Here is a 12,361-nt window from a genome sequence, read left to right as displayed (position 1 = left end):
AAAAAGTAATGCAAATAATCAATTTTGTGGGAAACTTTAACTGGCGTTCTTCTTCTCCCACTTTATGCTCTGATATTTTGTTGGTGCCATCCAGAGTTTCTCGATGATGTCATGATGGATGCATGCAACAGGTTCAGCTCTCTGTCCTATCCCGTGTCCCCAACGCTCTTCCTGGAGTTCCACGGCTCTGAACGCAGCCTGGAGGAGCAGGTCAGCACAGCCGGTGAGTGAGGGGACGCCACACATTTCTAACTAGTTGAATCTTGTTTCAGTTTGCTGTAAATAGTTTGTGCCATGTGACTTTCTAGACCTTTGTCCTTCTTTGAGAGAGCTGTTAACCCCCAAAACGTCAATCAGCTGCAAACTGTGAATTGCAAAACGTGAATAGTGAAAAAATATCTCCTGAAATGTGACTGCAGGTCTTGCAAAACGTAAATCGCAAAACGTGGATTTCTTCACAATTTGGTGCATGTGCTTGCAGTGGCGGTTCTCCACCGATTTACTACCTGGGCAGCACTCCGTCCGAGCACCTCCCCCACAACACACCTAAAAAAAAAAAAAAAAAAAAAAAAAAAAAAAAAAAAAAAGACAAAATTTTACACAAACTCATTTTTTATTATTATTATATATTAATATTTTAGAAGTGCCCCTGAAATTGCAATTGAAATTGACAACAAAAAGCCTGCAGGCTACAATATTACTCCAAAACAAAACATCCATGAATTGCAAGTTTGAGTAAACACCCCTTACATTAGACACTTTATTAATCTGTCTTTCAGGAAGAAACAATTAGCTCTTTTATTAAGCTACATATTTGTCTCAACATTTAGCTAAATATTTATCTTGATATTTGTACATATTATGCTAAACGTGTAAATACTTAGCATTAACTAATCTGTAAAAGTTTTAGGTTTGACAGAAATTTGATCATGTAGTGTTCTGACTTTTTGTTCCAATTTTTGGTTTTCATCTGTGGATCAAACAAAAATCTAAACGGAAATGTTACTAGCGTTCCCATGCCAATGAAATCAATTGTGATTCTTTTTCTCCATTAAATAAACCAGTTAATTACACTCAACAAAAATATAAACGCAACACTTTTGGTTTTGATCCCATTTTGTATGAGATGAACTCAAAGATCTAAAACTTTTTCCACATACACAATATCACCATTTCCCTCAAATATTGTTCACAAACCAGTCTAAATCTGTGATAGTGAGCACTTCTCCTTTGCTGAGATAATCCATCCCACCTCACAGGTGTGCCATATCAAGATGCTGATTAGACACCATGATTAGTGCACAGGTGTGCCTTAGACTGCCCACAATAAAAGGCCACTCTGAAAGGTGCAGTTTTATCACACAGCACAATGCCACAGATGTCGCAAGATTTGAGGGAGCGTGCAATTGGCATGCTGACAGCAGGAACGTCAACCAGAGCTGTTGCTCATGTATTGAATGTTCATTTCTCTACCCTAAGCCGTCTCCAAAGGTGTTTCAGAGAATTTGGCAGTACATCCAACCAGCCTTACAACCGCAGACCACGTGTAACCACACCAGCCCAGGACCTCCACATCCAGCATGTTCACCTCCAAGATCGTCTGAGACCAGCCACTCGGACAGCTGCTGAAACAATCGGTTTGCATAACCAAAGAATTTCTGCACAAACTGTCAGAAACCGTCTCAGGGAAGCTCATCTGCATGCTCGTCGTCCTCATCGGGGTCTCGACCTGACTCCAGTTCGTCGTTGTAACCGACTTGAGTGGGCAAATGCTCACATTCGCTGGCGTTTGGCACGTTGGAGAGGTGTTCTCTTCACGGATGAATTCTGGTTCACACTGTTCAGGGCAGATGGCAGACAGCGTGTGTGGCATCATGTGGGTGAGCAGTTTTCTGATGTCAGTGTTGTGTATCGAGTGGCCCATGGTGGCGGCGGGGTTATGGTATGGGCAGGCGTCTGTTATGGACGAAGAACACAGGTGCATTTTATTGATGGCATTTTGAATGCACAGAGATACCGTGATGAGATCCTGAGGCCCATTGTTGTGCCATACATCCAAGAACATCACCTCATGTTGCAGCAGGATAATGCACGGCCCCATGTTGCAAGGATCTGTACACAATTCTTGGAAGCTGAAAATGTCCCAGTTCTTGCATGGCTGGCATACTCACCGGAAATGTCACCCATTGAGCATGTTTGGGATGCTCTGGACCGGCATATACGACAGCGTGTACCAGTTCCTGCCAATATCCAGCAACTTCGCACAGCCATTGAAGAGGAGTGGACCAACATTCCACAGGCCACAATTGACAACCTGATCAACTCTATGCGAAGGAGATGTGTTGCACTGCATGAGGCAAATGGTGGTCACACCAGATACTGACTGGTATCCCCCCCCCAATAAAACAAAACTGCACCTTTCAGAGTGGCCTTTTATTGTGGACAGTCTAAGGCACACCTGTGCACTAATCATGGTGTCTAATCAGCATCTTGATATGGCACACCTGTGAGGTGGGATGGATTATCTCAGCAAAGGAGAAGTGCTCACTATCACAGATTTAGACTGGTTTGTGAACAACATTTGAGGGAAATGGTGATATTGTGTATGTGGAAAAAGTTTTAGATCTTTGAGTTCATCTCATATAAAATGGGAGCAAAACCAAAAGTGTTGCGTTTATATTTTTGTTGAGTGTATGATGATAAACCTAATTTTAAATTTCATTATCATTGTTATTATTATTATTATTATTTTGTCAGTGTATATGACAACAAAAAGAGTTGCCAGCTGCTGGAAAATTATTGTAAAAACACACTCTTGCAGGCACAGAAAAAAGGTCAGATTCAGTCACTTCAGCTTGTAATGTGAACACAGCATAGGTTTTAAGCTTTCTTTACAAACAGGCAGGCTGTCCTTTTTACAAACTTTTTTTCCACAAGTGGGCAGATTCAAACCCGTTCTTACACCCCGTCTGTCTGCTTTCAAATGCCTTTTATTTCCTAAACTGGCTGTCTGCCTCGTTTGCTGCGTGATACACAGAGAAATATAGCTCAGAGTTCAGGTTCTGTGCTGCGTCCTAAGTGGACGGAGCCAAAGTGGAGAAGAGCGCATGGGAGGACAGCGCCTGTCCTCTGTTTCCTGCCACACATGGAGAGAATAAGCGAAGTGCGCAAAGCATCTGTGCATGCCTGGGTCAAACAGGTCAAAAATTGCGGCTACCAAACACACACCGTTACCATTGAATTTCGTATACGGTCATGTTTGAGGACTGTAAAAGTTAAGGCTTACAGGGATTGTTTCAAAGGCTTTAAGCCTTAAGCGACGCACACAATAATTTGAGGTGTGCATTGTGCTGTTTTCAAATGCTTGAACAGAATTTATAGGCTTGAAAGTTGGCTGAAAACACACGATTGCAAAGCTCCGCCGAGTCCACACAAAGATGGAAAGAAGAAGAAATGTGATTGTAAACCTCCATTCATTCTATACAATTTCACCACAGAAAAGAAAGATCCAGATGGACGTAAAAGACGGACTAAAATTGTAAGTTTATTGCACACATTTATTTTGTCAATATCCTGAAACCGTGCCGCCCTTTTTGTGCATCAGCTTATGACTGTAATGTCGCGACATGAATGACGTGGTGCGTAATATTGTAATATTGTCATGTTCTATAAACAAACTGCATGCATGCACATATCATTGTATGTCTGTCAACTTATCAAAACAAACGTGACACCAAAGAGGTTATACGTGAGACTCACCATCATTGTCATTATGAAGCCGGCGGAGTAACGATTTCTCATCCCTGCTTAGCAAATATTCTGCAATATCCACAGTTTCAGACTCTGGACTTTGTCTAACCATCCGTCAGTTGCCTTCAAGGGGTCAGAAATTTGTTTGTCTCCAACTATCAACAAGGACTGGTCATTTTTGACAGCAGCTCTCTCTTCCTCCTTTGTTGGCACCAGCAGTAGTTTCTGTACAGATGCAGCACACGCAAAGACAGCCAGCTCTTCTTTATGTTTCTCTCTACTGCCGTACGTAGTCCTGGTTGTAACAGGCAATCCGCAGAGCTGACAAAAACGCTCTATATCATCAACTTTCCAGTAGTTGAAATGATCCAAATCATAGCACTCCTCACTGCTTTCCACCATCTTTGAATGTGGATTGGTAGCCGAAAAATGTAGCATACCCATAATGCACTGCGCGGCCCAAGATGCGCACCTCGCTTATTTGGCTGCGCCCAGCTCGGGATAAAGCTGAATCCTCTCCGTGTACGGCAGGACATGTCACACAATTCAGAAAAACGTGGTGGAATTATAGACCTGTATTTATAATTTTATGAATGAGATGTGTGTTATTTGGAAGAAAGTCGAGGTGTAACTGACTTTAGCCCACGGACTCCCCCCCCCCACTTGTCCCTCCCATTAGAGAAACCCAGAGGTGAACTGTCGCCCCTCCCCTCCCCTTTCTTTCACCATCTCACTGCTTCAGCAAGCAGGGGCGCCTGCAGCTGCCTGCAGGGGGCGCCAATTTGCCAATCACACAGTGACAAGAAAACCATTTTGCAGTGGAGATTTTTTTTTTTAAGTGCTCGTCCCCACAGTGCTGCCCCTCCATAAATGCCACCCAGGGCGACGGCCTGCATGGCTCGTATCAAAAACTGCCACTGTGCTTGGCTGAGGAGCCAATGGTGCGAAGCTGCCATCTATGGCATTATGAATGTGCGCCTCTCATTTTCATTGCACCACGGGGCTTCACGCCACTCATCGACTCACACACACGACCTTGACACTTGCACAAGTTTGATCTCCCCACTGGTGTAACGCTGCCACGAAAAATGGAGAAGACAGTAGAGCATTCTGTAGCAGGCAGCAGAAGCGGGACACTGAGTAAAATAAAGCCTTTTAACAGAAAGCGGGTCCACGCTGATCACCTGAAATAGACTTACTGTGTATTTAAAGTGAAGCAGAGTGTTTGTGTATTTTTAAAAGACACAGTGCTGTGTTGTTCTCCACCTCGCAGAGAAACCTGTGGTGCCAAAATAATGGACCAAGCGCTACCCCACTCCTGCCCACTTATTGGCTCAGCAGCAAAAGCTACAGTTCTCACACGACTACAACAATAACAACGCTGTGCTATGTATGAATGTTATTAATATAGCTATGTACGAATAGCCAATTCCTAAAATCATTCACACACTGAGTAATTGTAAAGTCTTAACCTGACTCTGCTACGTCGTTTCAGTCGGATTCATCATCACAGCCTGATGAGAAGACGGTCTTGTTTTGGAAGACAACATCTAGGAAATACTTTAATTTCTTATTGTGGAAATTACTGAAGAAACACAGTGTTTTTAAAAGCACTCCCTCAGTGTTTGTCTGCTCCGGGCGCATTTCTCAGCCTGAACGATTGAACTCCAGCGCTTTGTCCCGTTAACAACAAGAAAAATAAGATTTTTTAAAAGTTGAAATATATTCCTGCCAATGTTCAGCCATCTGACGTATGTTCAGTGTTCTGCTCGTGACAAAACTAAATTTCATTTGATCCACCAAGACAAATAAATAAATAAATAAAAGCTCAATAATGACCTAAGTAAAGTAGTGCTTTTAAAGAAGTCCATTGATGTTTGTCTGCTCCAGGTGTGTTTCCCAGTGTGAAACGGAAGTGCTTTGTGCCGCCAAGGTGGAAGTGAACCTCACCGGGTCTTCTTCTTGTTCTTAGTGTATTCACAGTTTGCAAACTGACACGGTGCATTACCGCCACCAAATGTTTGACTGTAGTTGACTGGGTTGTTATAAATGGAAATCCTTTCAAGAATGAAAAAAATTATGGTATTATCCAGTTACAATTATTTTAAATAAACGATTCTGTGAACATAAAAAAAATATAAAGTTTCTGGTTTCGTTTTTGTTCCACAAAGTGGTTCAAAGCAACATTCTTTTGAGAAAAATGATTTGGGGTCGATTTTGGAGCCATCTCGAAATTACGGTAGACACTGACCTGGATTTCACTGTTGCTGTAAAACTCATCCATTGTGATTGGAGCATTTCAGTGCAAAAAGTAATTTTTGGTATGTCATTTTGGTGGCCATCTTGGAAAATGGCCGTCCTCTTGGATTTTGAATTAGCCAATCAACCAGATTTGGTAATTACTACCTTGGGAATCCTGCCAAAATTTGGTGCTTGTACCAGCATTTTCACGATTGCTGTAAAATTGATGTTATCTGCTCCACTACGTGCTTCATTCTCCGTGCACAGCTGGAGCTGCATCATACTTGTGAGAAATCAACAAGTGGATCAATACAGGATCCAGTGTGGTGATCCCGAGCAAAACAGGAGCAGTGATGATAAGGGCCGATAAAGATGAAAGACTGGTGATGATGTGACATCAATGTCAGTACGAGCTGAAAAATGTGCTCCACCATGTGAACCATAGAATTATAGTCTTATGAGAACAGTACCGGACAATATAACAACAGCAAGTATATTCAGGTGCTTTGGGTTTTTTTGTTTTTTTGTTTGTTTTTACAGAGGACATCACTCAGAGTAACGGCGGTTCCGATTTTCAGTGGGCGAAAGACACAGAAACACGGAACCATTTGTGGAAAGCTCGTCATGATGCCTGGTATGCTGCTCTGGCTCTGAGACCGGGTTGCAAGGTAAAGAAAGTCTATATCTCAGTATAGTTACTGCAAGGGATTGGTGATCTTGTTATAGCATCATAATATTAAGTGTAGGGTTGTCGGGTAGAATCTCGCAGTTGTGTTCCAATTCATCCGCCAACAGTGATTCCGACTGATACATTTTGAGCTTAATTTCTGGAGTCCATTTGGCAGAAATCAATTGTAGTAGCAGAGAAGGGGAATATACCCGAAAGGTCAGATGACATTTTCGGCAGAAGCAACAAATCACTGCTTATATCTTGAGTAGCCATTATTGTTGAGCAGGTAGTTCAGTGGGATAAGGAGTTGGACTACCGATATAAAGACCTACGTGACCATTCCCATGGACAAGACACTTTATCTGCATTGTCTTAGTCCACCCAGGTGCCACAGGACACAGAGACATAGAGTTTGGGATGAACTCCAACACCAATGGACCTCAAGACTTATGTTGTACTTTTTCTATCCATGACTGGCCATGACGAGAGAGTTTTCCACTTTAAATTTCCTTTATTCCTTTTCTCTAAATGTAATTATGTTTGTGTAATATTGTCATTATTTTTCTTCTTTTTTTTATCCACAATATTGTGCCTCTCTCCAACTGCTGTGTGGAAAATTCAATACCAGCAGAGCTCAAGTTGCAAAGTTGATGATGCTTAAGTGCCTTTTAATGGCAACAACATGGCAATTAATTATCACCGAAGCTGAAAGGTATTAACGCGAAGTAGCTCTGAGGCAGTTTTATGTCTTGTCAAGTCTGTTTTATTTATATAGCTCAAAATTACACAAGTGCCCCCCAAGGGCTTCGCCGTCTGTTCATGGGTAAAAGTTAAAAAAAAAATCATAAAGAATTATGATGACAATGAGAGTTCAAGATGAGAGAATCTGCCCAATTTTTTAACTTGATAGAAAAGGTGTCTGTAGTTTGTTGACTTATTTTTGATTGTGGGGAACACAGAGCAGGAGATGATATTTGAGGTTGTCAAGCATCTGCCATGTCAGTGTGGATGTCTTCAGTGAAAACTAATTAAAACATTCTTCAACACCATTTTCCTCAAACAAGATGAAAATGCAATTTAAAAAATTATTGTGGGGAAAAAAGTCAACCAGAATTATTTGCAGTTTTCATTACAGAATAAAAAAACAACAATAAAATGGAAATTGTGAACAAATGGACAAACTAGATTTTATCTATTCTCAATGTAGTGCCTTTTTTATTCTCATATAAAGCATTGCTTAATTAGGATCGATGACAGACTGTGCTAATATCCATACTGTAGACTGGACTGTCGCGTTCACCTCGTTGGCTTTACTATGACAGTGTAAGTCTCCTGTTTGAACAAACACTAACAAACTGAGATTATATTAAATGTGTCATCTTCAGGCTATATATGGGAGTCATTAGTTTGAGTAAAGGATGATGCATAGAGAGGGAAGAGTAGGGAACCAAGAGGGAGCCCTGAGGTACGCCATACTGTATTTCATGGCAGAAATTATTGAAATATATTAAACTCATAGATGAATCACTCTTCGCTCTGACAGGCGATAGTTGGAGGACACAAATGCTGGGCTCACACAAGCAGCTCTTGTTGTTAATAAGGTTTATTGTGGGAAGCATGGGTCGGTACACAAAAAGGCAGTCCAAAAAACTCAGCAGCAGTACCAGGATCATAAGGCTAGTCGTGGTCAGGTCAGGCAGGCAGGAGGTCGAAAACACGGTGAAGCTGGCAATACAAAACACAAGGTCAAGAGCTGGAGAGAAGGCACTGGGCGCATCAATCTGGCGAGGAACAAATACAGACAGTGAGCATAAATACCCTCAGAGCCAATCAGCAAATCCAGGAGAGGTGTGCAAGGAAGGAACCAGAAACAGGGCGTGGCCAGAGACAGAGAGTGAGACAGCAACAGACACACCCCAACCAGAAAAGGAATACAAAGCAAAGCATACATGAACAAAAGGAAGATAACAAAACTGACCAAAAACAACACAGACAACCCATCCAGCCGTCAATCCCTGACAGGACCCCCCACCACGGCCGACTCCCGGCGGCCCAGGAGAAGAGGGATGAGCGGCATGGAACTCACAGATCAGATCGGGCTCCAAAACAAAATGGGAGGGAACCCACGACTGCTCCTCAGGGCCATAACCCTCCCAATCCACCAAATACTGGAAACCACGACCCCGACGGCGAGAAGCCACCAGCCGACGCACCGTAAAAACGGGGCCACCATCCACACACCGGGCGGATGGTGGGAGAACGGCAGGAGGGCACAACGTGCTGGACCGGACGGGTTTGACTTGACTGACATGAAAAGTGGGGTGAACGTGCATGGACCGGGGAAGGCGAAGACGAACAGAAACCGGATTAATGACCTTGGTGATAGGGAACGGGCCCACGAACCTGGGACTCAGTTTTTTCAGAACTCCCCTAAGGGCCAGGTGTCGCGTCGACAGCCAAACCTTCTAATTTGGGGAGTAAGACGGAGCTGCCAAACTCTTGCGATCGGCAGCGGACTTGTATGCCAATGACGTACGCAGCAGGACCAAACGGGCCTGGTCCCAGGTTCGACGACAACGAATAATCAAACGCAAGGCGGAGGGAACTGTGGAATCGAGACTGGTAGTGGGAAACAGTGTGGGTTGATAACCAAAAACAACGTGAAATGGGGCGAAGTCAGTGGAACTCGAGGGCAAACTGTTATGAGCAAGCTCAATCCATGGAAGCTGATCTGACCAGGTTGTGGGATGGCGGGACGCGAGGATCCGCAGCCCTTTTTCTAGTTCCTGGTTCACCTGTTCCGACTGCCCGTTGGCCTGTGGATGATAGCCTGAGGTGAGGCTACTAGACACCCCGAGGAGACGGCAGAACTCCCTCCAGAAATGTGACGTAAACTGTGGACCCCGATCAGACACGATGTCCTGTGGTAGCCCGTGTAATCTGAATACCTGAGTCAACATAACCTCTGCGGTCTCTTTGGCGGATGGCAATTTCTCCAGTGGAACGAAATGAACCATCTTGGATAGGCGGTCTACTACTGTCATAACGACGGTATGTCCCCTGGACACCGGGAAGCCGGTCACAAAATCTATTCTGATATGTGTCCCGGGACGAGTCGGAACTGGCAATGGTAACAATGCCCCCGTGGGTGGAGGATTGGATGACTTAAACATAGCACATACTTGACAGGCATTTACATACTCCGTAACATCATTAATGAGCCCGGGCCACCAGAAACGCTGTTGCACGACGAAGAGAGTTTTCTTGATACCTGGATGATTGTACATACGGTTTTCATGACACCACTGAATCGTTTCACCCCTAAGGGAAACCGGAGCAAAAAGCTTGTCTTGGGGACAGCCTGCGGGAACCGGTGCATCGCCTAATGCGGATCTTATCTTTGACTCGATGTCCCAAGTGATGGCGGAAACAAAACACGACTTGGGTAGGATAGTGTCAGGGTCCGCGGACACCTCTGTGGAAGCCCCCTGACGGGACAGAGTGTCAGGCTTTCCGTTTTTACTTCCCGGACGATACGACAAAGTGAAATTGAAACGACTAAAGAATATGGCCCACCGGGCCTGGCGAGAATTGAGTCGTTTGGTGGTCTTGAGGTAAGTTTTTGTGGTCAGTGTACACGATGAAAGGTATTTGTGCCCCCTCCAGCCAGTGCCACCATTCCTCCAAGGCCACCTTTACAGCGAACAGCTCGCGGTCGCCGATGCCATAATTGCGTTCAGCAGGGGATAACTTCTTGGATAAAAAGGCACAAGGGTGGAGCCTATCGTCAGAGGAGCTTCTTTGGGACAATATGGCCCCAACCCCCACATTAGAGGCATCGACCTCCACCACGAACTGTCGGGCTGGGTCAGGGAGGTGCAGCACAGGAGCCGCGGTAAAGCGATGTTTTAGGGTTTTAAAAGCTTTGTCGCACTCTGGTGTCCACTTGAATGACCTAAGCGACGAGGTGGCGTTATGCAGTGGCGCCGCGACTGTACTGAAGTTCCAAATAAATTTACCATAGAAATTAGCAAAACCCAAAAACCGTTGTAAATCTTTACGGGAAGTGGGAGTAGCCCAATCTCGTACCGCTGAAACCTTTTTGGGGTCCATCCTGATTTCCCCTTTTGAGATCCTGAACCCTAAAAAAGACACGGTGGGTTTATGAAACTCACACTTTTCAGCTTTAACATAAAGATCATTTTGAAGCAGTGTTTGCAAGACGGTGCGAACATGTTGGGTGTGGGTTGCCAGATCCGGAGAAAATATTAGGATATCATCTAAATAAACGAAGACATATTTGTTTAAGTATTCCCTTAGTACATCATTAACCAGGTTTTGGAAAACCGCAGGAGCGTTTGTGAGTCCGAATGGCATTACAAGGTACTCATAATGTCCCGTTGGTGTGTTAAAAGCTGTCTTCCACTCGTCCCCCTCTTTAATACGGACCAAGTGATAAGCGTTACGTAGATCGAGCTTGGTGAATATGGCAGCTCTATCTAACAACTCAAAAGCAGATGAAATAAGGGGCAAGGGATAACGGTTCTTGACAGTGATACTGTTTAGACCGCGATAATCGATGCAGGGACGGAGGGTCTTATCTTTTTTCTCAACAAAAAAGAAACCCACCCCTGCAGGAGAGGATGACGGTCTTATTAGGCCGGCCGCTAAGGACTCCTGAATGTATGCATTCATGGCGTGGCGTTCCGGTTCAGACAAATAGAAAAGTCTTCCCCGGGGCGGACTTGCACCGGGAAGAAGGTCAATAGCGCAGTCGTAACTACGATGAGGCGGTAAAGATTTGGCTTTCGCTTTGCTGAACACTGCGGCTAGATCATGATAGCACTCGGGGACTCCGGCGAGATCTGGATTGGAACACAGTTGGGAGCGTACTTGATTTTGCAAACAATGGTTATTACAAGCCAGACTCCAAGAAATTATTTCCCCCTTCACCCAATCAAAATTAGGTCCATGCCTTTGGAGCCAGGGGTGCCCCAGAATGAGCAAGTGAGTCATTCTTTCCATAACATATAAACTGATTGATTCAATGTGTGATGGGGAAGTTTATAATTTAACTGTTTGAGTGCGGTGAGTGATCTGGCCCAATACGTGGCCATCAACAGCACGTACCACCAGCGGGCGTGAAATCTTATGCAGCTTAAGGCGTAGGTCCCTGGCAAGAGAAGATAGAATTAAATTGGCATCCGAACCAGAATCAACAAACGCCGAGACGTCAATGGAAGCATGATCAGACATTAATTTAGCAGGAATTATGTTCTGTGTTGAGACTGAGGAAATGGAATTAAGACTCACCCGCAGCTCCATTCTAGACCGCGCGGTGGCACCCCTGGCTTGACAATCACCAAGTAAGTGTCCTGACTGTCCACAGTAAAAACACAGATTGTCCACACGACGGCGCTGTCATTCTGCTGCTCTCAGGCGCATGCGCCTTAGCTGCATCGGCTCGCCTGTGTTGGGCTGAGGTGGATCAGGCCGGGAGGGGGTGAAGGAGGCAGAGCGACTGGAAGGCACGTTATGCCGGTGTTCGGTGTGGGTCCCACGGTGTGGACGGTCCTGCAGCTGACGATTGGTGCGGATGGCGAGCGCGATCATCCCATCCAGGTCCTCCGGCGGTTCGCTGACGATCAGCTGCTCCTGGATCTCCACTGACAGACCCTGGAAAAATACATCGAGCAGGAC

General features: G+C 44.7%; 1 protein-coding gene across 1 annotated transcript in view; it reads left to right on the top strand.

Annotated features, from left to right (window-relative positions):
* The window catches only part of ldhd (lactate dehydrogenase D), a 37,190-nt gene that overhangs the window by 18,159 nt on the left and 6,670 nt on the right, over window positions 1-12,361 (top strand). The window contains exons 7-8 of the mRNA XM_034177172.1: window positions 95-223; window positions 6,532-6,659. Of these exons, the coding sequence (XP_034033063.1) occupies window positions 95-223; window positions 6,532-6,659 (257 nt within the window). The remainder of the gene's footprint in view (window positions 1-94; window positions 224-6,531; window positions 6,660-12,361) is intronic.

This window comes from Thalassophryne amazonica, chromosome 8 (assembly GCF_902500255.1).
Source record: "Thalassophryne amazonica chromosome 8, fThaAma1.1, whole genome shotgun sequence".
NCBI lineage: Eukaryota > Metazoa > Chordata > Actinopteri > Batrachoidiformes > Batrachoididae > Thalassophryne > Thalassophryne amazonica.
The sequence above is the reverse complement of the archived record's forward strand: the minus strand, read 5'-3'. Positions and strand labels throughout refer to the sequence as shown.